Here is a 27,940-nt window from a genome sequence, read left to right as displayed (position 1 = left end):
CTGCTGTGCAGCTGGGATTTGGGGGCAGGGCCAAGAGATTGTTTCCTGGATCCTCAAGTCTTCTCTTCCTCCTCTTATGTAGCAGGGCACAAACAGAAGAGGGGCTAGTCTAGCCGTAAGTTTTCTGTGGAGTGGCCTGAAACTGAACAGCTCCTTTCTCTATTCCAGAGGAACTCCCCAGTGCACAATTTAGCTGCAAAAATTTCCCAACCATTAATTCTGCAGAATGTTTACTGTGCTGTTTGTGGGTATTTTCTTCTCTGCATGGTTCTTCCCTTTTTATTATATCAGACATCACTTTGAGACTCAGAGAAAAATATAAAGATTATAAACATTAAATACTTTGATTATTGCTGGGCAAAATTTTATAGAAAACCCGCTGTTCTAGAGCCTCATCACAAAAGACCAAGATTCTGTAGGTATTACTGCAAAGTCAATTTTTAATTTTTGTAGAAGGATTATAAAATTATTTATGAATATTAAGTATATCACATTTCTTCCTGGTAGGTGGCTTTTTCTACTTTAATGATTCTGTAAGACAGAGAGACTACTACTCAGGTGAGCACTTTCACTCAATTGCCTAAAGACTTTGTTCACTTTTCCTTTCAACTTTGTATTTTTTTCTTTAAAATTATAAAAATAAAGATACAATTTTATGAACTGTAGAATATTTGGTTATTTGGAAAATGAAATTTGGTTAAGTGGGAAAATTATGTATGTAAATAAGAAAGTATCTTGGCCTCAAGATATACAAATAAAATAACTAGTTTTTTTTTTTAAATAGCAACTTTGAACATTGTTCTTATTAAATTATATGAAATTCAAAGCATTCACGATGGAAGACTATATGTTGGTGATACTGTACCACATTTTTCCTTCCTGTTTAGGTGACTGTATAGGTAGTTCAACAGCAGTTTCTCTACAAAGAGGCTGAAAATCTCAGTGGAGGAAATTGGTTAGAGTGCAGCCTTTTGTTCCATGTCGCATTATGTAAATACCGGAAGCGTGAGGTGTATGTAGACATTGGTAGATGTGTTGAGACAAGTGCCATAGGTAGTGATTTCTGCTTCACATAGCCAATACCTCACAAGGTATGCATACTGTATATAGGCATAATATTAGTCATGGTGAAAACCTACAAAGGATGACAACCCTCAGTGTAATTATCTCTGTAACTCTCCCATTTCCTGAACCAGTGAGCAAAAGAAATGATCTGTGCAACCAGAGTTAGTATACTCCACCCACTGCATTCAGATTGAGTATGAATTTCAAATCGCCATTTTTTATTAAAAACAGTAGTGGTTGTGGAATGACACTTAACACTGTCTCTATTCCTTTCTGTCATGCTATTTTCTTCACTGCTACTAGGTGTTTTTCTCTTGTTACGTAGTAGTAATAGCAGCAGCAATAACAACACAGTCCTTAAATTCTCTGTTCTCCTCTCTGGGATGGGCCCCTATAGGAAAAAGCAAAAGCAAAGTCAGATCAGCAATAGCAGCAGTGGCATTAACACTTACTGCTAGTCTTGTCATGCAATCATTTTGTGATGCCAATGGACAAGGAACATTGTTTTAACGCTACTGTATAGCAGATCAGGCAACTAACTAGGGAAACAGTTTTTAGCAGCTGAGATAGTTTTGAGATGTTTCTTTTCTAAAACATTTCTTCTATGCATTTATTGAAGGGCCCAAAGAAAGTTTCTCAAGGGAACTGCTGGGGATGTCATTTACTATGCTACTAATATCTGGATCATCAGGAAATTTTTCATTCATGCCTTTCCTATCTTTGGACACTTAACAGCTTAATTACTACCTTCTTCCTTCCTCCTAAGGCTCTTTTAATTCTCCAGCCAATGCATGACCCAGAACCCCTACACATTATTTCTGCTTCACATGACCCTCCTCAACAAAGATCAGAGGGGTAGCCGTGTTAGTCTGGATCTGTAAAAGCGGCAGAGTCCTGTGGCACCTTATAGACTAACAGACATATTGGAGCATAAGCTTTCGTGGGTGAATACCCACTTCGTCGGATGCATGTAGTGGAAATTTCCAGAGGCAGGCATAAATACGCAAGCAAGAATCAGGCTAGGGATAATGAGGGTAGTTCAATCAGGGAGGATGAGGCCCTCTTCTAGCAGTTGAGGTGTGAACACCAACGGAGGAGAAACTGCTTTTGTAGTTGGCTAGCCATTCAGGATTAAACAAAGACAGAATTCCATGTCCTGGATTCCATTAATATTTTTTCTGAGTATTTTCCACCTAATAAGAGCTCTGACTGGGTATTTTCCATATCAAAATATCTGTTTGGTAATCCCTGGCACTTGTGGCAGTTAAAGATCGCATAGAATTTTTTTGCAAGAGTGGGTCTAGTTTCCTGTCCAAATTTTTCCTGCTGAATGGTGATGGGAGCCATTTAAAGACATATTTTTTCTGTGCTTTCAGTTAAGAGAACACCATGAATTTAAAAACTCTTGCATATGAAATTTTTTTACCTATGGTTGTTAGGAGTAACAACTAAGATTTGCTCAAAGGATCTCCACAGTGACACCTTACAAGTTAAGAATAGTTCACGGCACAAAGCCTCAAATTTATTAAATAACAAGAATATTTTAAAAAATGGAGGGATATGCAGCAAAGGGTACTATAGCCACTCAGCATGAGTCACCCCTTTTCATGATTTGGCAGATCCCAAAGTAAAAATGGCTAACCAGGTAGAGATACTCTGTCCCACATGAGCCTGGACGTTTAGCTTGTACCAAGCCATGCTCCATCCCTGTAGAGAGGATTAGGGCCAATACAGGACAGACTCCAGGCAGCTTTTGCTTACGAGTATCAGTCCCAGCTACATAAGAACCACAATTCTGGGGGTTATGTACATCTTCTCTTTCTTGCCATCCTGGCTCAAAGAGCAGAACAAATGTACTTCCTGCAAAGAATACATCCACCACCAAAATTGCAACATAAAGTAGTAGAACACATGGAAACGTTAACACAATTCTGTATCAATCAATATAATAACTTACATTTGGCAAATATGTACCAATACAGTCTCCCAAGGATAGCAACCAACTGCTTTTCTTAAGCTCTGTTTCCCTCCTCCCCTAGCATATAGGTGGGTGGGAGGGCAGACCTTGCTGTAGAAGAAGGAGCACCTGAATGGTCCTTTGATTCCTCCCCCAGCTCACAACTAAGGAGGAGGGTGCAGAACATTACGCTTCTGCATCTCCCCCTTTAGGCTGAGCTGGCCAATAAGAGGGGCTCCTTATCACCAAAGGCACAATCTTTGGTGCAGCCCTACATCAAGCAGGGCTGTGATTGATTGGGAGAGGCAAGGACCCCATGGAGAGTCTGTGTGGAGGGTGGCAGGCTAAAGGGGTATGCATTAGCTACATTTTCCTGAGTGACTGCCAAGCTACTTGTAGTTGTAAACAGTATTTAATTTGTTTAGGATAAGTACTTGAATGTTGGGTTTTTTTAGAAATGTAGTTCATGAAAATATGAACAGCAGAATTAGAACAGTAGGAACCCCACATAACTTGGATGTTGTTTTGGGGCCCTTTCTCATTATGAAATACAATTTGAAGGCTTTTTGTGAAGGTAATGAATCAAATGTAATACCTTGAGCATATAAGACTCTGGCTATGGAACAGACGTAAAACATGACACGTTCTTTTTTTATGGCCAGGAACATATTTACATTTTTTAGTGCCAGAATTATTTTTATAATGTTCAAATGTGCAATGTTGAAGCCTACAATTCAGTAAGCAGTTACTGAGCTAAGTGCAACATAAAATTACATCCAGAAGATAAACTTACATTTACAGGAGAGAAAATGTTCATTCAATGAACATAATGTGAATGGGGAGAAATATGTAAGGATTGCATCAAAAGTATGTACAAATCAATAGTCAGGGTCATGCAGTCGGCTTAATTGGTATGTAAAAATATGGTTTTAAATAGAACCACCATGACAAGCTTTTGCATTACATGGCTCTTCTTGAGATCTGTGTAGCTGAAAAGCTTGTCTTTCACCAACAGAAGTTGGTCCAGTGGAAGCTATTACCTCACCCACCTTGTCTCTCACATTTTCATCTTGTAGTCTGTACTCATTTACCTAACATATGTCAAGAAATCCACATGGACCGCAATATGAGAGCTAACTTTTTGCTGATGTTTTAAGTTAATTAATATGACTGTTAGTTGTATTAAGTCCGAAGATAAAGAGAAATGGTATGCTCAGCTTGATTCATGCATAAATATTCTAAATCTTATTTTTCAAATTGAGAAGAAATCCAGTGTATTTTTGAATGGATGGGAGGAACTGAGGTGACGGGTTCTCCCCCCCTCGGGGTTCCGCCTAGAATTGGGGTACCACTGAGCCCGCCTGCCCACCAGCCTGGGCTCCCTTGACACTGTACTGCTGAGGCAAGCCTGCCGCTTTCTCAGGCTTCAGACTGCGCTTCACCAGCACACATACAGGTAGGGACACACCCTGCTGAGCTGCACACACAGATTCTGAGATCAGCTCTGCATGGGAAGGCTAAGCTAAGGAACTGCCCGGTTACTCAAGTGCACACCCCCTCTAGAGGGTAAACCCAAAATTATACCGTCTTGTGCTGCACAGAGAACTGTACAGTGTAAGCTCATGAAATTTGCCCCCTCCCTCAATGTAGAGAGGAACATACACAGCTTTCTGCTCCAGGTTACGATTTCCACAAGCTGGTTTTGGACAAAACAAAACAAGTGTATTAATTACAAAAGATAGATTTTAAGTGATTATAAAGGATAGCAACGAGATCAAAGCAGATTAATTAGCAAATAAAACAAAACACAGTCTAAGCTTAATATACTAAAGAAATTGGACATAAGTAGCAAATTCTCACTGTAAATGTTGTTTTTAGGCAGTTTGCAGAGATTCTTGAGGCCAAGCTACATTTGCTTGTAGCTTAAAACTCTAGGTATTCCTTTCACAGGCTAAAAAACTCTCTAGCCTGGGTACAGCCCTTCTCCCCCAGTTCAGTCTTTGTTTCTGAGATGTTTACCACAGTCATCTTGGGCAGGGAGAGTAAGTGAAGAAAGAACCACAATAATGTCACTGCCCTGCCTTAAATAGCTTTAGCATAGGGCGGGAACCATTTGTCTCCCAGCTTGAGTCCCATGCCCGGTTAGTGGAAAAACACTAGTGTTATGATGGAGTCCATTACCAGGTGACTTGGTCACATGCGTCTGTAGTGCCATAGCAGCCATGAGACAGAGGCTGTTTGTAAGGTCCTCAGGAAAGATTCCCAGGAAGGCTTCCCAGTGGGAGATTAGCATATTCAAAGTCCTATTGTTTTCCTTAATGGCCCTTCCCAGCCAGCCATATAGACTGATTGCATTCTGTCTCGTGGGCATTCCCCAGGTGTAAACACATTTGTGATAGAAGCATAGATGATATTCATAACTTGAGATACAAAAATGGCACAGGCATACAAATAGAATAATCATATTTAGTAAATCATAACCTTTTCAGTGATATGTCACATGACCTATCTTGTATCAAATGTATCATAGTTATGCCATAATCATATCATGACAATATCTCTATGAAGAATATGGGAGTATAGTGTCACACTGGATTTTAATGCTTCTGAGCTAACTTGTAGTCTTTGAAATCATATATATGGTAGAAAGAAAAGGAGGACTTGTGGCACCTTAGAGACTAACCAATTTATTTGAGCATGAGCTTTCCGATGAGCATCCGATGAAGTGAGCTGTAGCTCACGAAAGCTCATGCTCAAATAAATTGGTTAGTCTCTAAGGTGCCACAAGTCCTCCTTTTCTTTTTGCGAATACAGACTAACACGGCTGTTACTCTGAAACCTGTATATATGGTAGGTTAGAATAGTCCAGAGAATGTCAACCAATACTTGGTATTTTTGAGAGGCAAGGTGGGGAAGATTTTAAGGTGTTTTTTTTTTTCCCCCGACAGTTCACTGCTTCTTCGAGTACTTGCACATGTCCATTCAATCCTAGATGTGTGCGTGCAGGGTAGCTGGAGATTTTTCCCTCCGTGGTATCCATTGGGCCGGGTCTGATGCCTTCTGGAGTCGCAGGCATATGCGCCCGTGTAAGGGCGCCACTGGCCTTGAACCCTCTCAGTTTCTTCTTACCGCTCGTGATGGTTGCTGGAACAATCGTTGTTGCAGCAAGGCTTCTTTCCCAGTGGTTTGGACTCTTTGTGCATGGTTTGTGTAGTTATTGTAGTTAGTGTAAATACTTCTTAGTGTTAATATGTATAGTAGTGTGAATAGTTGGTCCGCGTCATCAAGGGATTCTTTGCCCGAGTGTCTGGGCATGGCCTGGTCCCAGGGCTTCAAGCCATGTGCCTCTTGCAGCAAGCCTATGCTGGTGAGTGACCTGCACTCTAGCTGTTTAAAGTGTCTGGGGGAAACTCATGTAAAATAAGTGCCAGATCAGCAGGGACTTCAGACTTCCTACTAAAAAGGACAGGGACCTTCGGCTGAAGGCCATTCTCATGGAGGCTGCCCTCAGAACAGTCTTGGAGCTGAGCCCCTCTGAATCAGCACCAAGCACTTCAACATCCGTGTGGAGCACCTCTCTTGTACCGTTTATCATTTCCGGTGCAGAGGAATAAACGTAAGAAACATAAACGGTGCACCTGGAGAGGATGCTCTCTGGTGCAGAACAGAGACAAGTGGGGAGAGCTTAATACAATGAGACCCGTGCTGGGCCACTCTTCCTCCCCCGAGCCAGCGATAGTACCGTCAACTCCGCCTGTTGTTCTTTGAGACATGTTGCTTATGTCCATTCCATGACCACCCTCCTACCTCTTTGTCAGAGTTACTGGCAAGAGGAAACTGAGAGGGTGCGGGGCCTTTATAATGCACCTTTATACTGGTTCATATGTGTGCCACTCCAGAGGGCACTAGAGCTGGCTCAACGGATACCACTGAGGGAAAACAGTGCACTCCGTGCGCACACACTAAGCATGGAATGCACATGAGCAATACATCTTGAAGAAGAACAGTTACAGAAAGTTAAAAGAAAAGGAGGACTTTTGGCACCTTAGAGACTAACAAATTTTATTTGAGCATAAGCTTTCGTGAGCTACAGCTCACTTCATCGGATGCATTCAGTGGAAAATACAGTGGGGAGATTTATATACACAGAGAACATGAAACAATGGGTGTTACCATACACACTGTAAGGAGAGTGATCAGGTAAGGTGAGCTGATGTGAGCAGGAAAGTGGGGCGGAGGACGGGGGGACCTTTTGTAGTGATGATCAAGGTGGGCCATTTCCAGCAGTTGACAAGAATGTCTGAGGAACAGCGGGGGGGGAGAAGGGAATAAACATGGGGAAATAGTTTTACTTTGTGTAATGACCCATCCACTCCTAGTCTGTATTCAAGCCTAAGTTAATTGTATCCAGTTTACAAATTAATTCCAATTCAGCAATCTCTCATTGGAGTCTGAAGTTTTTTTTTTTGTTGAATTGCCACTTTTAGGTCTGTAATCGAGTCACCGGGGAGATTGAAGTGTTCTCCGACTGGTTTTTGAATGTTATAATTCTTGACGTCTGATTTCTGTCCATTTATTCTTTTACATAGAGACTGTCCAGTTTGGCCAATGTACATGGCAGAGGGGCATTGCTAGCACATGATGGCATCTATCACATTGGTAGATGTGCAGGTGAACGAGCCTCTGATAGTGTGGCTGATGTGATTAGGCCCTATGATGGTGTCCCCTGAATAGATATGTGGACAGAGTTGGCAATGGGCTTTGTTGCAAGGATAGGTTCCTGGGTTAGTGTTTTTGTTGTGTGGTGTGTGTGGTTGCTGGTGAGTATTTGCTTCAGGTTGGGGGGCTGTCTGTAAGCAAGGACTGGCCTGTCTCCCAAGATGTGTGAGAGTGATGTGTCGTCCTTCAGGATAGGTTGTAGATCCTTGATGATGCGTTGGAGAAGTTTTAGTTGGGGGCTGAAGGTGATGGCTAGTGGCACTCTTTTATTTTCTTTGTTGGGCCTGTCCTGTAGTAGGTAACTTCTGGGTACTCTTCTGGCTCTGTCAATCTGTTTCTTCACTTCAGCACGTGAGTATTGTAGTTGTAAGAAAAGTTAGTAACCATTTTTGTTTTGCATCTTCATACATTCACTTACTGTAACTCAAACATTTTTCATATTGGGGAGCGTCAAGGTGAATGGCCGGCTTGTGGATTTCTGGGGTCCACCAAAATTATAAATCTGTTTTGGAAGGGAGAAATACTCTCTTGCCTGTCTCCTCACCCTCTAAAATCCTTTCCTCTTTTTCTGCTTCCATATGGTCAGCTGGGCAATGAACTGTGGATCTTTATATCTTGAACTAGGTTCTAAGTACTCAAGTGAGGATTGGTGATTGATGGTAAGAACAGACCACAAGTGGTGGTTGCGATGTTAAAGAAGATCTAACAGTGGGGGGTTTCCTGGATCTGGCAGTGGGTATCGTGCTAATTTTCACTCATACTCTGTAGAAGTCGCACAGTGCTATCAGTAGGCTTGTACAGGAGCAGTTAGATATTAAATTCTGGATTGTTGTGCAAATTGTAGGGTTTTCTGGCAGAAGTACCTTGAGCCAGGGATTTTTTAGGTCTCAAAGACAATTCTGAAAAGTGCTGATGGTTGCAGACAAAGTGGGTTGGGGACTGTGGAGAGAAGTGAAATGAAGTACAGGTCAAAAGATGCATGAAAGGTAACTGAAAATTCAGGTTAGTTCTCCTTTTTTAACTCTGTCACATTAATATAGTCTCCAGTTCTTGGCATTTAAATTTCAAAAGGAGCTCATCAAAACTCAGCCTTTTAATTTTAGAGTACCAGTCTTTTATTAAAATGGAGCATTTTATTACACTTATAGACCATGAAATAATTTTTAAAAAATCAAATACATTTTTCTTTAAAATATTATCAGAGGCCTTGGCTGCCACCATAGTCTATCATTTATAACATACAAAACTGGCTAATAGTTTGTTTTACTGCATATATGCTTGTAGCAGATTCTTTATTAATCACGTTTTTTTCCCCTAAAACTTTTCTAATTCAAAAGGAAAACCTGCTTGAGGCAATGATAGACAGTAAAATCAAATATTTTATGCAATGCCAGCATTTTATTTATTTATTTAGCTTTTTTTTTTCTCTCATTCTAAAGGGTATTCTAGACACCCAAGTTATCCATACAACATACCAGGAAACTATGACATGTACACTGGTGGGCTTACTGAAGAGGAACAGTTTGAAAGGGCATTGAGAAACAGTCTTCATGACAGAGGTAGGAATTTTATAGCTATTTTTTATCTTGACAGCAAGTGAATCATTCAGAGTTCATAATTTTCAAAGTATAGGAAGTAAACAGTCCTTCAAGCAAAACCAAGAAAAGTTGCCTGAATGAATTTTCACAATATGGAGTGTGATGCTGTACTGGATTAAGTTCCCCATTCTGTAAATACGGTTTATATTAATTGTTAGTAAAAGCAACAAGGAGTCTTTGTGGCATCTTAGACGAATACATTTATTTGAGCATAAGCTTTCGTGTGCTATAACCCACTTCATCAGATGCATGGAGTGGAAAATACAGTAGGCAGGTATAAATATATAGCACATGAAGAGGTGGGAGTTGCCTTACCAAGTGGGGGGTCAGTGCTAATGAGGCCAATTCAGTCATGGTGGATGTGGCCCGTTCCCAACTGCTGACAAGAAGGTGTGAGTATCAACAGAGGGAAAATTATTTTTTGTAGTGACCCATCCACTCCCAGTCTTTATTCAGGCCTAATTTGATGGTGGTCAAGTTTGCAAATTAATTTCAGTTCTGCAGTTTCTCGTTGAAGTCTGTTTTTGAAGTTTTTTTGTTGAAGAATCGCCACTTTTAAGTCTGTTATTGAGTGTCCAAGGAGATTGAAGTGCTCTCCTACTGGTTTTTGAATGTTACAATTCTTGATGTCTGATTTGTGTCCATTTATTCTTTTGCATAGAGACTGTCCGGTTTGGCCAATGTACATGGCAGAGGGGCATTGCTGCCACATGGTGGCATATATCACATTGCTAGATGTGCAAGTGAACAAGCCCCTGATAGTGTGGCTGATGTGGTTAGGTCCTGTGATGGTATATCTTGAATAGATATGCAGACAGAGTTGGCAACGGGGTTTGTTACAGGGATTGGTTCCTGGGTTAGCGTTTCTGTTGTGTGGTGTGTAGTTGCTGGTATATATTTGCTTCAGGTTGGGGGGCTCTCTGTAAGCGACGAGTGGCCTGTCTCCCAAGGTCTGTGAGAGTGAGGGATCATCCTTCAGGGTAGGTTGTAGATTCTTGATGATATGCTGGAGAGGTTTTAGTTGGGAACGGTAGGTGATGGCTAGTGGCATTCTTTTATTTTCTTTGTTGGGCCTGTCCTGTAGTAGGTGACTGCTGGGTACCCTTCTGGCGTTGTCAGTCAGTTTCTTCACTTCCCCAGGTGGGCAGTGTAGTTTTAAGAACTCTTGATAGAGATCTTTTTAGGTGTTTGTCTCTGTCTGAGGGATTTGAGCAAATGCGGTCGTATCTTAGGGCTTGGCTGTAGACAGTGGATCGTGTGATGTGGTCTGGACGAAAGCTGGAGGCATGTAGGTAAGTATAGCGGTCAGTAGGTTTCCAGTATAGAGTGGTGGTATGTGACCATCGCTTATTTGCACTGTAGTGTCTAGGAAGTGGATCCCTTTTGTGGACTGGTCCAGGCTGAGGTAGAAGGTGCGGTGGAAATTGTTGAAATCATGGTGGAATTCCTCAAGGGCCTCCTCCATAGGTCCAAATGATGAAGATGTCATCAATGTAGCGCAAGTAGAGTAGGAGCACTAGGGGACGAGAGCTGAGGAAGCGTTCTAAGTCCGCCATAAAAATGTTGGCATACTGTGGGGCCGTGCGGGTACCCATAGCAGTGCCACTGACTTGAAGGTATAAATCGTCCACAAATCTGAAATAGTTGTAGGTGAGGACAAAGTCACAATGCTCAGCCAGCAGGTTTGCCGTGACATTATTGGGGATACTGTTCTTGATGGCTTGTAGTCTATCTTTGTGTGGAATGTTCATGTAGAGAACTTCTGCATCCATAGTGGTTAGGATGGTGTTTTCTAGAAGATGACCAATGGATTGTAGTTTCCTCGGCAAGTCAGTGGTGTCTCGAAGATAGCTGGGAGTGCTAGGAGTGTAGGGCCTAAGGAAAGAGTCCACATAGCCAGACAGTCCTGCTGTCAGGGTGCCAATGCCTGAGATGATGGGGCATCCAGGATTTCCAGGTTTATGGATCTTGGGTAGCAGATAGAATACCCCTCTGGTCGGGGCTTTACGGGTGTGTCTGTGTATATTTGTTCATGTGCTTTTTCAGGGAGTTTCTTGAGCAGATGTTGCAGTTTCTTTTGATACCGCTGAGTGGGATCAGAGGGTAATGGCCTGTAGAATGTGGTGTCACAGAGTTGCCAAGTAGCCTCTCGTTCATACTCCAACCTATTCATTATGACTACAGCACCTCCTTTGTCAGTGTTTTTGATTATAATGTCAGAGTTGTTTCTTGTGGCACCTTAGAGACTAACAAATTTATTTGAGCATAAGCTTTCATGGGCTAAAACCCATTTCATCAGATGCATGCAGTGGAAAATACAGTAGGAAGATATATATACACAGAGAACATGAAAAAATGGATGTTGCCATACACACTATAACGAGAGTGATCAATTAAGGTGAGTTATTATCAACTTACAAAATTTTACAAAAATTTACAAAAAAACCTTTTGTAGTGATAATCAAGGCCATTTCCAACAGTTGACAAGAAGGTGTGAGTAACAGTGCGGGGGGGGGAATAAGCATGGGGAAATAGTTTACTTTGTGTAATGACACATCCACTCCCAGTCTTTATTCAAGTCTAATTTAATGGTGTCCAGTTTGCAAATTAATTCCAATTCAGCAGTCTCTCGTTGGAGTCTGTTTCTGAAGTTTTTTTGTTGTAATATTGCGACTTTTAAGTCTATAATTGAGTGACCAGGGAGATTGAAGTGTTCTCCGACTGGTTTTTGAATGTTATAATTCTTGACATCTGATTTGTGTCCATTTATTCTTTTACGTAGAGACTGTCTGGTTTGGCCAGTGTACATGGCAGAGTGGCATTGCTGGCACATGATGGCATCTATCACATTGGTAGATGTGCAGGTGAACGAGCCTCTGATAGTGTGGCTGATGTGATTAGGTCCTGTGATGGTGTCCCCTGAATAGATATGTGGACAGAGTTGGCAATGGGCTTTGTTGCAAGGATAGGTTCCTGGGTTAGTGTGTGTGTTGTGTGGGGTGTGGTTTCTGGTGAGTATTTGCTTCAGGTTGGGGGGCAGTCTGTAAGTAAGGACTGGCTGCTGCTGGAGTGGCTCATGACCTGTCCATGACTTTTATTAAAAATACCCATGATTAAATCGTAGCCTTATTCATTGTTCATAGATGTATAACCTTATACTTGGCCTATTAACAAATATGATTGGCTCATTCCCAGTTTACCATGTGATTCAGATCACTCTGTATCAGTGACCTGTCCTCTTTAGTTTACTACTCCCCCAATTTTTGTGTCACCTACAAATTTTTGTCAGTTTTCAGAGTGGTAGCCATGTTAGTCTGTATCAGGAAAAACAACGAGGAGTCCTTCTGGCACCTTAGAGACTAACAAATTTATTTGGGCATAAGTTTTCGTGGGCTAAAACCCACTTCATCAGATGCATGGAGTGGAAAATATAGTAGAGAGGTATAAATATGCAGCATATGAAAAGATGGGAGTTGCCTTACCAAGTGGGGGACAGTGCTAATGAGCCAATTCAATTAAGTTGGAAGTGGGCTATTCTCAACAGTTGACAAGAAGGGGTGGAAATCACTTTTGTAGCGCTAATGAGGCCAGTGTAATCAAGTATCAGGGGGTAGCTGTGTTAGTCTGTATCCACAAAAACAACAAGGAGTCCAGTGGCACCTTAAAGGCTAACAGATTTATTTGGGCATAAACTTTCGTGGGTAAAAAATCCACAATGGTTTTTTTACCCACGAAAGTTTATGCCTCAAAAAATCTGTTAGTCTTTAAGGTGCCACCAGACTCAATGTAATCATGATGCCCATTTCAAACAGGTAACAAGAAGGTGTGAGTATCAGCAGGGGGGAATTAGTTTTTGTAGTGACCCATCCACTCCCAGTCTTTATTTAGGCCTAATTTGATGGTGTCCAGTTTGCAAATTAATTCCAGTTCTGCAGTTTCTCATTGGAGTCTGTTTTTGAAGTTTTTTTGCTGAAGAATGCCACTTTTAATCTGTTATTGAGTGTCCAGGGAGATTGAAGTATTCTCCCACTTGTTTTTGAATGTTATAATTCTTGATGTCAGATTTGTGTCCATTTATTGTTTTGCGTAGAGACTGTCCAGTTTGGCCAATATACATTGCAAAGGGGCATTGCTGGCACATGATGGCATATATCACTTTTGTCAGTGGTGATTTTGTTTTCTCCTGAGTCATGGATAAAAATATTAGAAACCATAGGGCTGAGATCTGATCCTTGCAGGACCTCACAAGAAACACAGCCACTTAATGATTCCCCATTAAAATTACATTTTGAAACCTATCAGTTAGCCAACCTTTAATCTATTTTAGCATGTGCCATGCTGATTTTATATTGTTCTGGTATCTTAATCAAAATGCCATGCAATACCAACTTGAATGCCTGACAGAAATCTAAATATCAACACTATTACCTATATCAACTCTATTTGTAATCTTACCCCAAAAAGATATAAGATCAGTTTGACAAGATGTGTTTTTCATAAACCTATGCTGACTGGAATTAATAATATTATCCTCCTTTAATTCTTTATCAGTCAAGTCTCATATCAGCCATTCCATTGTTTTCCTCAGAGTTCATGTCAGGCTGATAGGGCCTATAATTAGCTCTGTTGTCCTTTTTACCCCTTTAAATACAGGCAGAGCACTAGCTTTCTTCCAGGCTCTGGAACTTTCCCAGTGTTCCAACACTTATTGAAAAGTTCCACAGTCTGACCTTTTTTTCTCATTTGTGGAATTATGGCATTTTGGGCATCTAGTAAAATATTTTAAATGGTTTCCTGTTAGCATTCACTTTTTTCTGTTTTAATTCTTCTCCCAATAATTGTTTTCAGTTTTATGAAATTGGCCCTTTTAGAGCACCTAGTATAGTTTCCAGAGCCAGACTATTATTATAAGCACTGTATTTGAGGCAGTCTGGGAAAAATGTTTATAATCAGAACAGTTCTAGTCCAAGCAGTTTTTACTTGCAGAAGATATTGAGGGCTACAAATTGCAGGTATTCTGAATGCACTTCTATGAATTTATCCTCTCTTGTCAGCAGCCTTGGGTTTGTATGCATATGCTACACAGGCCTTGAGGGAACTGAACCCAAGTGAAAGACTCGAGAAGAAAAGGATTGGATAAACGTCATATCCATCTTTGAATGAATGGAGGATACCACTTGATGATGATAGGTCAGCACCTTCCTTCTGCCTCCTAATGAATAATTAATCTTTTTGTGTTCTGGCACAATCTACAGCTAGTGTATTCATAATATTTTGCCCTTCTTATCTTTATGCCTGCAAGTTTATATTTTTACTCATGCCAGAAACATTTGACATGTGTAGCAACTTGTGATTGTGGTATGCTTCACCTAGTATGATAGCTGAATAGTGTCGCATTTAGATTTTGTGTGACTCTTCAGTCAACTTGGTCTTTTTACAGACACCTACCTACACAACTGCTTAATTTTTTAATGATTTTGGTGGAAATTATCAGACGGATCGATTTGTGTGGAAAAAACAACCACATCATTTGATAACTGTTTTCATTCTGTTCCACGTGTGAAGACATGAACAGTTCATCTTCCAGAAACAGAATTAGAGAACCATCCTAATCTGATATCTAATTTTGGCATTCTTGATTAACTACAGATAAAAGTAGTTACTTAATGTATGTTAGAGGACAAATATTACTTTTCCCGTAAGCAATATTCCTGGGGGAATTCTGTGCCAAAAAATTAAAAATTCTGCAGAATTCATTTGTCAAAATAACACAATATAATCTCACCAGTTTCAATTATTTTGGTAATTTCTTTCAAATACCTATCAACAAGTATGTCTGTAACAATACAGACATCAAAAAAGATTCAGAAAATGTTTTTTGACAGATTCCTTACTAGGCATATTAACACAGAACTTTGAGTAATAATTCATTTAAACTACAATGTGGAAACATATTTCCTGGACCCCTCAGAAGCAATGCAAAGGCTTCGGGAATCAGGGATAATGGAGGAGCTGAGGGAGAGGGAAGTAACTGCTGGGAAGGCGCCTGGGAGTGCACCTGGAGGGTTGTTGGGCGTGGGTGGGAGAAATATGGAACTGGTGTTTTTTGGGTTGGGGGGAGGGAACCTCCCCCATGCAGACCCTGGCTGACCCCTAGCCTCTTCCTATCAGTCAGGCACATCTGCCCCGTCCCAATATGTCCCTGCACTCCTTCTCCCCCGTTCCCATGTGTCGCTGCACCCCCACTCAGCTACCCCTCCTCTCCCTTCCCCATGTGGTCCTGAACCCCCTCCCCCTGTCCCCATGTGTCTCTGCACCTCCCTCCCACATAAAGGACCAGAGTCTGATATCCTTATATTCAGTAACATCTTACTCTTCAAGTAGCTCTATTAAAATCAGAGGCTATTCTCAAAGTAAGGTATTATTTAATTTGAGTAAATGTGGCAGTATCTGATCATAAATCTTTAATTTAAAAAAGAGGGTCTATATGTAGGTTTGGTAGAATTTTTGATTTTTTTTTGCAATTTCAACAACACTGATTTTTTTAAAATAATTGATTGTAACTATTGTTACAGCATGGGAAATTAAGCAGGGATAGGGTAAATGTTAGGATTAGGGCACAGCTGACACTTGGGATGCAGGGAGCTTCCTGTGCGGCCAAGGGGCCCAAGACACCCATGCATAAAGCATAGGGAAAGCTATGGTCTTGGCCACGCACCATAGAAACCCCTGGCCAGGATTCTATGGAGGATGAGCCCCTGGCTGCACGGGAGGCCACTCCTCTGCCTGAGGATGGCCCCTGCACTCCTGGCTGGTGAGTGAGGGAGCAGGGCTGTGACAAAGGGCTCCCTGCAGGTGTGCGTGACTGGTGACATTGGATCAGTGCAGGTGCAAGGTGTGAGGAAGGCTGCGGTCCTGGCAGGGCAAAGCAGAGGAGGCCCACCCCACTGCTGAATGGCTTCTGCGCAGGGATGGAGCTGTTCAGCAGTGGGGTGACCTCTTCCCCCATCCAGGGGCTTGTCATCATCCTCCTTGCAGTCCTGGCCAGGAGTCTCTCCTCTGCCCACGAGGACAACTGTCTTCTCCACATCTTGTGCCTGCAGCGATCGATTGTCTCAGCAGTGCAGGGAGCCTTCTGCAACCCTGCTTGGACAGCCCTGCTCCCTCATGCCCATGGCAGCAGGGCTACGGAGGGCTCCTTGTGCTTCCTCAGGGCAGGACAACCAATCCATGTAGGGCAGGGGTTCTCAAACTGGGGGTCGGGATCCCTCAGGGGGTCGCGAGGTTATTACATGGGGGGTCACAAGCTGTCAACCTCCACCCCAAACCCCGCTTTGCCTCCAGCATTTATAATGGTATTACATATATTAAAAAGTGTTTTTAATTTGTAAGGGGGGGTTGCACTCGGAGACTTGCTATGTGAAAGGGGTCACCAGTAAAAAAGAAAGTTTGAGAGGCACTGATGTGGGTGGAAGGTGTGGAGGGAGGCTACACATGCTGACTGTTACCGATGGCTATTTTTTTTTATCAGTTTCAGTGAGTCAGTTAAAAGAAAAGGAGTACTCCTGTTGACCAATATCTATAAGATGAAATGGAATCCTGCCAAGTGTGTGTGTATATATTGTTGTTGTAGCCATGTTGGTCCCAAGATATTAGAGAGATGAGTTGGATGAGGTAATATCTTGTATTGGCTTGGTCAGGACCTAAGGAAGAACTCTGTGGCTTGGTCAGGACCTAAGGAAGAACTCTGTGTAAGCTTGAAAGCTTGTGTGTCATCCACAGAAGTTGATCCAATATAAGATATTACCTCTTAAGCCTTTATATATTGTTGTAGTTTGTTTTTGCTTTGATATTTTATTACAGCACCGATATTCAACTAATCAATATAATGTTCTAATTACCAGAAAATCACAAAATCAGCTACTGCACATTCTTCTTTCTGGAGTTAAAAACAAACTAAAGAAAGCAGTACACAGCACTATATTGTAGCATTAAACATTATATGGATTTTTTGGGGTTGACAAAAGCTTTAGTGATGGGTATTTCATTGTAAAAATTTTCTTCATTTTTTTTTATTTAATAATATTATTTATTATTTAATCTACCATTAAATTTGAAGAATTAAAGCTGTTTAAAGATCAAAACTTACAGTATTTAAAAAAGAAGTTTTCTTAAAATGTAAACATTCCTGTTACCTGCCTATGTAAGCGCAGTGATTTCTGTTCCAAAATCAGTAATATGCAGCTGCATGCTCTGTAAGTCTCCTTAGACCCTGACACAAGACACTGAGTACATTTAAAGTGATAATGAGCAATTAAGATATTTTTCTCTGTCAATTAACTTGAAGAATAATGAGCCTGAATGAGCACTGCCCTTTCAAAGGATGTGCATTTCCTAAAAGCATGGAATTCTCTGCTGTTTACAATTACATGGATGCTGAAACAGCCACTTATACGAGTAAAAATTAAATCATATAATTGGAAACAGATGGATAGATATATGTAAAGACAGGTACCACTGAATCTAAATTTAGAGCTACCTTAATTTCTATATCTTTATTTTTCTCTCTCCTGCTGCAGTTGCGACACCTCAGCTTCTGCTGCTGTTATAATTGCTCTGCAGTTTGGCTGAAAGGTGGTGCTGCAGTTAATGTCCTATTAGTTGGAGAAATAAGTCTATCAGGATTTTAGGTCCAGGAATACTGAGTAAAGATCTAGAATTCTGGTCCCTTTGTATAGCTCTGTGTTGGTATCCCACCAACCTATACATAGTATTTTCTAGGACTAAAGAATTAGAAATTTCTAGAACAAAAACAAAGCATGTTTATTGCTACAAAATGAATGCTAGGTTTATTTATCTGAGATTTTAAAAGGGTATTCTGTTTTTGTATATATCTGTTTTAATCTGCATTATCAAACTGACATGCAATGCTTAGGCGTATTCCATAATAGAAACCACTGTGTAGATTGTTCATGTTACTAATTTTAGAATGGCTATAGTCTCAATAAATTAAAATGATATCTGTTGTATATTGTCCTAAAGATTGTCAGAGATTACTTTTTATGTTGTTTTTAGGTGATTGATTCTTGCATTTTATTTCCATTTATTATCATTATTGTAACTTTATACAGTAAGTCCTCACTGAACGTTGTAGTTATGTTCCTGAAAAATGTGACTTTAAGTGAAACGATGTTAAGCAAATCCAATTTTCCCATAAGAATGAATGTAAACAGTGGGGGTTAGGTACCAGGGAAATTTTTTTTGCCGTACAGTACAGTACTATAGTTGGGAGGTGTTCCCGCCTTACCCCACACAGGCACAGCCCACTGGCACTGGAGACAATGAGGCAGGAAAGGAGGCTGAAGGTGCTGTAGGCTAGGAGAAGCACACTGAGCAGCAGCAGCAGCAGCAGCTTCCCCTATTCTGCAAGCACCAGGGGCGGGGGGCTCAACCCTTGGGCCGCCCACTACACTCCTTCCCCCAAACCCCCACCCTTAACCCGCCTCTTCTTCCTCCCCCTCCTCCCCCTTTACTCCGCGTGCCGCGTCCTCGCTCCTCTCCCCTGCCTCCTGCCAGCGGCAATCAGCTGGCTTGCGGCGTTCAGGAGGGAGTTGGGAGGAGCGAGGACACGGCTTGCAGGTTCCCCCTCCCTCCCCTGCCTCCTGAACATTGTAAGCCAGCTGATTGCCGCGGGCAGGAGGCAGGGGAGGGATGGGGAAGGCGCGCCGCATCCCTGTTCCTCCGCCCTCCCTCCTGCCCATGGCAATCAGCTGGCTTGCAGCGCTCAGGGGGCAGGAGGGAGGGGGGAGGAGCAAGGACTCACTGCACTCCTCTCCCCTCCCTCCCGCCCACGGCAGTCAGTTGGTTTGCGGCATTCGGGAGGCAGGGGAGGGAGGGGGAGCCTGCATGCCGAATCCTCGCTCCTCCCCCTCCCTCCTGCCCACAGCAATCAGCTGGCTTGCAGCGTTTAGGAGAGAGTGGGGAGGAGCGAGGACTCGGTGCGCGGTCTCCCCCCTCCCTCCCACCCACAGCAGTCAGTTGGTTTGCGGTGTTCAGGAGGGAGGGGGAGCCTGCATGCCGAGTCCTCACTCCTCCCCCACTCCCTCCTGAATGCCGCAAGCCAGCTGATTGCCACAGGCAGGAGGTGGGGGGGGGGGAAGGGGGAAGTTGCTGATCCGTGGGATCTGCCGGCGGGCGGGAGGCGCTGGGGGCGGGAGGATGTAGAGGACCTGATGCAGGGCTGCCTGCTGTGGACAAAGCAGGCAGCTAAACGACGTTATAGTGAAGCATTGCACAACTTTAAATGTAACATGTTCTGTAATTGAGCAGGGACGTAAGATCGAAACAATGTTAAGCGAGAGGACGTTAAGTGGGGAGTTACTGTATTGGTCATAAACCTAAATCATAGATTTCTTCAAATACAGCATAGAAAAGGATTGGTATGTAATAAGTCCTCATAAATAGAAATCTGACTCTTATGTGACATTTTAAAATAACAATTTGTGATGACAGTAACACCCTCTATCTTTAAGTTTTATATTGTGAAAATAAAACATTCTGGCTGTTTGTTTCTGTTTTGTGTTGATTTTGTGGCCACCTCACTGTATAATTTTTCTGCAGCCACATCTCTGTAGAGCGTGTATTTGACCTGAACATCTCCATTTCTAATTTTCACAATGTTTCACTAAAAAGAAAAATTCCTTGCATTTTCAGATGTTCAAACTCCTTTATACAGCACAAATGAGTGTTACTCTAGTGGTTTTCAACCTGTGGTCTGCGGACCCTGGGGGTCCGCAGACTACAGTAAAATCTGAGTTATGAACACCTCGGGAATGGACGTTGTAACTCTGAAATGTTTGTATCTCTGAACAAAACATTATGGTTCTTCTTTCAAAAGTTTACAACTGAACCTTGACTTAATACAACTTTGAAACTTTAATATGCAGAAGAAAAATGCTGCTTTCCCTTTATTTTTTTTAGTCATTTACATTTAACACAGTACTGTACTCCTGTTTGCACTTTTTTTGCCTCAACTCGTGCCTGATTGTGTACTTCCGGTTCCAAATGAGGTGTGTAGTGGACTGGTCAGTTCATAACTCTGGTGTTCGTAACTCTGAGGTTTTACTGTATGTCTAAGATTTCCAAAGGGGTCCACACTTTCATTTGAAATTTTTTAGGGCTCCACAAATGAAAAAAGTATGAAAACCACTGTCTTACACTGACCTTGCTGTTTTTCTGACTAACAGAAGCTAGGCTTTTTAATACCTTGGTCTTCTAGTTTGGTGAATAAATATCAACCTGTTTTAATTTGTGAACAGGCATTCAGTTTCTAGTACAAGTGATTTGCGCATGTCCATTCCACTTCAGATGTGTGTGTGCCCAGAGTTGGAGATTTTCCCCTTAATGCAGTATCTGTTGGGGCAATTTATACATTCTCCACTGCCTCATGTTGCTGCGTGATGGTATGATGGGTGCAGCTGCCCCAGATCTCCCTCCATTTGTTCTGACGGCCTGTGATCAGTAGTCAGAGCACATCCATTTGCTTCTGCAAGTTTCTCCCTTCACAGGCAATTTATCTTCTGTTTCTGTAAATAGTTAATTAGTAGTATTTGTTACTGTTAGATTAATATAGGATCTTTTTGTTGCTTTTGTTGTAGAGTGGGGGACCCTCTTATTTATGGGGTATCAACATCCGGTACCAGGGTATGAGTTGGTCTCTGAATTTTAAGCTGTGTGCTGGCTGCAAGAAATCTGTGCTGGAGCATGACCCTGCCTAAAATGCCTCACTGAGGGTCACATGCGAGACTACTGCCAGATTTGCAGGGACTTCAAACACTGGACAAAGAAGGACAGGGACATGAGACTGCACCACAGTCTCATAAAGGCTGTCCTGCATCTGCCTTCTGAACCTTCCTGCTTGGGTTGGGCACCAGGTACTTTGGCATCAGTGAGGATAGTGCTTTGGATAGTGCTTCTGAACATTGGTACCAATTCTCTTCTCTGGTGCTGAGAAAGAAGCACAAAAGATAGGAGCTTTCATTGAAAGAGCTGAGATGTGGTTCTGCTAGAGAAGACAAAGGCAAAAGAAAGTATCAGATCCATCCTGGGCTAGTGAAATTTGAACAAATATATAAAGAAAATAAGGTTTCACGTGTTCACTTGAGCGTCAAGGATCTGGGGGGACTGATATGCTGTCCTCAGCTTGACAGATGCATATTTTCTTGTGGCAATCCATCAAAACCACAAGAGATTCCTAAAATTTCCAGTCAACATCCATTATCAGTTTCTGGTCTTGCCCTTCGATCTGTGTGCTTCCCCTTGAGTATTCACAAAATGTATGGGAGTAGTGGCTGCATTCCTAAAGAAGATATGAGTGCATGTACTTTCTTACTTGGACAACTCACTGGTAAAAGGTCAATCCAGGCTTTAAGTAGAACTCAGTCTATGCAGGATCTGATCCCTTTTCAGTATTCTGGGTCTTTTGATCAATGAGGAAAAGTCAGTGTTCTCTCCAGTTCAGAGAATAGAATTTATAGGGGCAATCCTGGATTCTACAGTAGCCAGCGTGTTTCTGCCTCAAGCTGGATTCCAGATGTTAAAACTCATATAGATCTCAAAAGCCATTTGCTCACAACAGTAAGAAATTGTCTAAGACTACTGGGACAACTTGGGCTCATGTATGTATATGGTTTGGCATGCCAGACTTCATCTCTGAAAGTTGCAGAAAAGGTTAAAGTCAGTGTACTCTGGCTCGTCACCCACTGGACATACTGATTTAGTTCCTGCAAGAATAGTAGCCTCATTGGATCCAGCCAATGTATGTATGGGAGTTCCCTTCACCCTTCCCTTACCCACATTGACTCTAATTACAGGTGCTTCCTCTCTAAATTGGGGAGCTGACCTAGGAAACCTATGAACTCAAGGTCAATTGTCTCAACAGTATCTGGATCTCCATAAACATGCAGGGAGTTGAAGGCTATTCTTCTGGCCCGTCACAGCAAAGGAAAGAGACTACAAGTCCTCATGGACAACAATGCTGAAATGTTCTTCATGAACAGGTAGGGAGGGGCCGGGCCAGACCAGATCATCTCTGTCAAGTGGCAATACATCTTTGGGAGTTTTGTATCACCAATACAATACATCTTAATCTTCCACCTTCCTGATGTTCAGAACAGCTGCGGGGATCCATCACATAGACCTGTTTGGTACTGGTCTCAGCAGAAAGTGCCAGCTCTTTTGTTGGGCATGTCACAGTCAGGTATCTCTGATGGATGCTTCCCTGCTGTTTTGGAAAGACAAACTGCTGTATGCCTACTCTCCCATTCTACTCCTTCTGTTGGTCAAGTTCCAGAAGGTTCATGCTCGCATGATCCTCATAACGCCGGCATGGTCTCACCAGCATTGGTTCTCCAGTCTGCTGCTATTCTGAGCCATGGCTTCTTTGATGCTATCTCCAGAGTCTGACCTGATCTCCTAGGACCACAGTTACTTGCTACATCTCAACTTAGCTGCTCTCCATTTTATGGCCTGGATGCTCCTCGGTTAATGCCTCAAGAGGCCGTGTGTTTGGGCAATATGAAAAAAGTTCTCATGAATAGCAGAAAGGCATCTACTAGATATGCTCACCTGTTTGAAGTGGAAATGATTCTCCTTATGGTCAAAGCTGAAAGGGTGTTTTGCCAGGTCAGGTCTCTATCCAACATGTTTTGGATTACTTGTTCTACTAGAAACAAGAAGGCCTATCAATTAGTTCCATCAGTGTTCCTGAAATGGAATGGACATGTGAAATCACTCAAAGAAGAAAAAATGGTTACTAATCTTAACTGTTCTTCAAGATGTGTTGCACACATCCATTGCACAACCTATCCTCCTTCCCCTCTATATCTAGGTCTGACTGGTAAGAAGGAACTGAGAGGGTTCTGAGGCAGCTTCACCCTTTTGGCATCATGCAGCAGAACAAGGCAGCAAAGGGTGCATGCACTGTCCTGAGGGGGTACTGCTATGGGAACAATCTCTGACTTTGGTGCAGTGGATTTGCCCACACATGAAGTGGAACGTACAATGCATCTAGAAGAACAAGTTACAGAACAGCTAAATAACGTTGTTTTCATCTTTAAGTGCTGGACCCTGTGTGTGTTCCACTCATGAGTACACATGTGCACCACGCGCCTGAGTTCAGAGATTTCTAGCAAGTAGTGTCCATTGGTCTGCATGTGCACCGCTGTTCTCCTCGTGCTCCAGACTATGAACAAATTGATAAGACAAGTCACTTTCTGTCCACAAACCACGTCAGGGTCTGGCTTTCCCTGCTAGGCCACATGGCATCATGTTACAGCCCGTTCACCAGACTTCACATACATTGCCTACAAGCCCCTTCCTCCCCCTGCTCCTCCTCCACTAGACATTTGGCTGTAGCGATCGTTCACCATTTGGTTTGTTCCTGCGCAACCGCAAAGGCTTGAAGGCCTTAAAGTCCAACATCGGAACAGACTTGATGAACCCATGTAATAGGGAGTCTGCCTCTGGGCCACCTCCGCACCTTGGTTGGTGGAATGTTATCCCAGATGTTATAAGCCACCCGGAGAACGGCATTCGCTGAAACGTCTTGTGGCATCCTTACAACATGTCCTACAAGCCTGGCTCCAGTCCATTTACTCACCAGACAGAGACCACATAAACACCAGAGTGACAATTCCCACCAAGATCATTGCTTCTCTTCCATGGTGGACAAACCTGTAACAAATGAACAAGTTTGCTTTTTACTAAATGAACTACGTTGAAAAAAATTTGGAAAACTTTTTTCCGAACGTTCAGTAAAATACATATTCTAAAACAAAAGTCAGACAACTTTGTATACTGTGTAGAGAAAATTTGTTCTGACCTTAAAAAAGTTATTCGAGGATAATCTCTGTTGGAGCTAGTCTTTATGGTGCAATCTCATTTGGGGATCCTGCTAAATTTTTTCTTGTTCTGTATAGTCAAGCTTAAGCTCATGCGGAGACAAACAACCTAGGACTCAGTTCTTAACTCAATTCGAGATAAAAAAAATAGTTAGTTAAGATATAATCCTTTTTGGAACCAGAATAGTCATAGTTCCTGAATAACAATCTGAGCAAGCAGGCATGGTGGGACTGAAAACTGCAGAGAAATCTAGAATGAAGGACAGATCATGTGTTTTACTGAGCCGATAATGAGCTGGTTTCGAAATGATTTGCACTGAGTGCAAATCTAAGGAGCCTAACAAATTAAAATATGCTGCTATGTAGCTATATATCTCGCCAGAGAAAGGGACAATCTTTGAGATGTTTGTCTACCAAAGACCTTATTTAATATTGAATTGAGTGAGAAAAAGTCAAATAGTTCTTCCTGTTTTGCAACTTTCTGAGAATTAAAAATTGAACAGAATAGCTAAACAAAAGGGTAGGTTGTTTTTCCTTGGAGAAGTAAAACAGTGTTGGTTAGTTTTCAGGAAGGTGCATGTGCGTGGTGGGGTGGTTTGGGCATTTAGACAATTTTACAACTCAGTAAAACCAGAAGTGGCATTCTACTCTTTATTATATCGTTCCTTTGACTAGACACTTCCATTGTACTTTGAGAAGTGTTCCAAATTCCTTGATTCTAATCATCTAGGCTGGATTAAAGTAAAACAGTAGCTCAGAGGAGAAGCCTCCAGACTCTGCCAGGGGCTTAAAATCTATATGAGCAATTGATTTCTGTTGTAGTTACTGAGAGTCTTATTGACTTTACAGAGAAGGTAGATGAGCTCAGAGAACAAAAACCCTCCTATGCTATTATGAGGCAGTCTGTATCAAAGGAGTTATGTCCTGTTTGATCTTTTCAGGACTGTAGTATTAAAAGAACCGCTGGAAAACTCTTACCAAATTTTATCTCTCTGTGGTTTGGAATCCTTACAAGAGGACTGAACTTTGTCCTTTCTGTAAGTTTTCTCTAAGGGAGAATTGGGTTTCTCAGAACAGCAACCAAAATTTATATATAGTGACTTTTCACAATTTTTTGAAGTTTTAATTTGGCTCTTCAGCACTTGTCTCTTCTTTAGAGCATTAGATGTTTTTTCTTTGAAAGTTTGAATTGTAACAGTTTTTGCGACAAAGATTTCAGAACTGACTTTCTTGTAGTTACTTTTTGGTATTCCGGAAGGGCAAGAAAATAACCAAGAGTCCAGTTTTTCTCTCAAGATGGACTGAGTTAGGAGAATTTAGATCTCCAGTAGAAACTATTATTTTTGTGTTTTTATGTGCAGGGCAAGAAGTGTATTTATTTGTTAACCAACTATCCAATACAGTACAACCTTAGAGTTACGGATGGTGTTAGGCTCTTATTTGGTAAACGCAATGATTTGTTGCTGACTCTAGGATCTGTCATTTTTTTAACTTGTAACTTATTAGTCATTCCTGAAACTGATAAGCAAGATGCAGCCTCTGGAGCTTACATTTATTCTGCTTTAAATTCCTGTATGTTCATATTTTGTTTAAAAAAAAAAATTCTTTTGTTTTTATAAAAAAGCAGCATTCATGACTAGAGTAATAATACTGATGAATTTTTCCTTCACTATGGTAAATGGACCCTATATCGTCAGGGTTCGTCCCTCTCCGGGGCAGTGGGGAACCACACAGCCTCCTTCAGTCCTTGCACTGGCCCCTGGGGGAATCAGTTGGGCCACAGGAGTCCTGGCTCAAGCCATCTGGCAGGGCTGAGCAAACACAGGTAACAGCAGTTCACAAGCTCAGGCCCTAGGTCAGGGTGGGGCAGTAAAAAGTCACAGCTCAGGCCCTTGGGCAGGGGCTGAGCAAACATAGATAGCAGTTAGCAGTTATCAAGCCCAAGCCCTGGGTCAGGGCGGGGCAGCAATGAGTTCAAGGCTCAGGCCCTCAGGCAGGGGCTGAGAAGTAGTTTATATAGTCAACAGGTCCTCAGGCAGGGGCTGAGCAAACACAGGTAACTAGCACACCCAGGCTTCAGGCTCCAAGGGCCTGGGAGAGGGGGAGACTGCCACCCACGAGTTGGGTGGCAGGAGGGACACAGGCCCTCCCACTCCACTGCATCCCAGCCTGGGGCCCTAGCAGCAGCCAAAGGCCGGCTGCTGTGTCAGTGGGGATCCTGGCCGCAACACACTGACATGGGTTCTGGCAGTGTTGCAGCCAGACTTGAGTCGGCTGCCCCTGGGCTACTTCCCAACTCCCCCTCTGGAGGTACCTGGGTCCAGGTGGTGTCCTCAGGGGGGTTGATCACCATTGGATCCTCAGGATAGCTGGTGAGGGGTAAGCTCAGCGACTCTTCTGGGTAGCTGGTGAGGAGTAAGCTCAGCGACTCTTCCACACGCTGCTCCGCATCAAGGATCGGCCATCTTCAAGTCCACTGCTGGAGTCTCCCCGGCGGGAGCTGGGCCAGAGGTGTCTGGCCTCTCCAGCAACTGCCTCCCAAGTGAGCTCTGGCGTTGGGCTCATATACTTCCTGTCCGGCACATGACCCTCTGGGGGATGGGCTTGGAGTGCTCTGTCTCCGCCCACTCTGGTGTCCAGTGGAGCTTGTCCCTCTCCGGGGCAGCGGGGAACCACACCACCTCCCTACAGACCCCTTTCAGGAAGTGATAGCTAGGTCAATAAAAGACTTCTTCCATCAACTTAGGTGTGTTTACAGTGGGGTTAGGTCTATTTAAGTACATCTCACAAGGCATAACATTTTTCACAGTCCTGAGTGGTGTAAGTAGGTCACCCTAAGTTTTAGGTATAGACCTGGCCTAAATTTGATACTTTTTGCTAACCAGGAGGATACACTATATTTGTGCACATTTATTTAAGCAATTATATAGCTTAATATACTTTTTATTTAGATTCTTAAATTCACATATGTTCTGTTAGAAACTGGTGAATGACACTTATTTACTAGATTTTTTTTTTCTCATGATTTGTGACAAATTGCATTTGGATGGAAATTGGAATTGAATTAGATGCGCAAAGCCAGCATTAAAATTTTTTTAAAGTACTAGAACTACCTTAAATGTACTGGGTATGTACGGAAAAAAAAGCTTATAAAAACATGTTTTACATTTAAAATTAACTAAGTTATTTAAACAAAGCAATTAGTGAATTGAGCTGATTATCTGGTCACCATATCTACCAGTGACCCCCGGGGGCATGAGTGGTTGTGTCTAACAGTTGGATCCGGAGTTGATAGCCAGCAATCAGAGCCAAGGGCCAGAGTTGGAGTCAGAGGACAGATGGCAGAGCCAAAGGTATAAACCAAGGCTGGGGAAATAATTCATTTTTGGTGTCAGCATTTTAAACTGTAGGGGGCAGAGCTGAGATAGCGGTTGTGTATTACACTGAAAGGCATTAATGGCTGCTATCAGCTGGTTCTCTGTTCTGTAGTAATTACAGAGCTGGTTACAAATGATGGGAATGCTAAGCAGATACAGGGACTGTGTGTGTCCCACATTTTCACACTCTGGTTTTCTGATTTTCCTCAAAATAAAGAGGGTCCTTCCCATTGATTTCTAGAACGTTCCCCAAAATTTTGAAATAGGTTGGATGATTCCAAAGTTATCGTGTTACATAAGGATACACATAGTAATGTCATCAAC

At 42.3% G+C, this 27,940-nt stretch overlaps 1 protein-coding gene and 1 long non-coding RNA gene across 13 annotated transcripts in view; one reads left to right on the top strand and one right to left on the bottom strand.

Moving 5' to 3' along the window:
- RHBDD1 (rhomboid domain containing 1) overlaps positions 1-27,940 on the top strand; it is an 89,877-nt gene that overhangs the window by 41,409 nt on the left and 20,528 nt on the right. For 7 of the 11 annotated variants that reach the window (XR_003563636.3, XM_043521943.1, XM_007054980.4 and 4 more), the window contains 2 exons: positions 508-558; positions 9,181-9,300. The exons of 1 other annotated variant lie outside the window; for it this stretch is intronic. Coding sequence is in view for 9 of the 10 variants with exons in the window: in XM_043521943.1 (XP_043377878.1) it covers positions 508-558; positions 9,181-9,300 (171 nt within the window). In the remaining variant the exon portion in view is untranslated. The remainder of the gene's footprint in view (positions 1-507; positions 559-9,180; positions 9,301-27,940) is intronic. 3 more of the 11 variants (XM_043521946.1, XM_043521948.1, XM_027817351.3) reach the window with 2 other exon arrangements.
- LOC119567030 lies at positions 258-26,922 on the bottom strand. Of its 2 annotated transcripts, XR_005226698.2 has the most exons (4): positions 26,554-26,922; positions 23,999-24,072; positions 22,966-23,103; positions 258-1,456 (listed from the first exon to the last, which is right to left on the bottom strand). It is a non-coding gene; the product is annotated as an uncharacterized LOC119567030 (long non-coding RNA). The 2 variants fall into 2 exon arrangements; XR_005226696.2 differs by lacking the exon at positions 22,966-23,103.

The sequence above is a fragment of the Chelonia mydas genome, chromosome 9 (genome assembly GCF_015237465.2).
Source record: "Chelonia mydas isolate rCheMyd1 chromosome 9, rCheMyd1.pri.v2, whole genome shotgun sequence".
NCBI classification, from domain to species: Eukaryota; Metazoa; Chordata; order Testudines; family Cheloniidae; genus Chelonia; species Chelonia mydas.
This window is presented reverse-complemented; position numbering and strand designations above follow the sequence as displayed.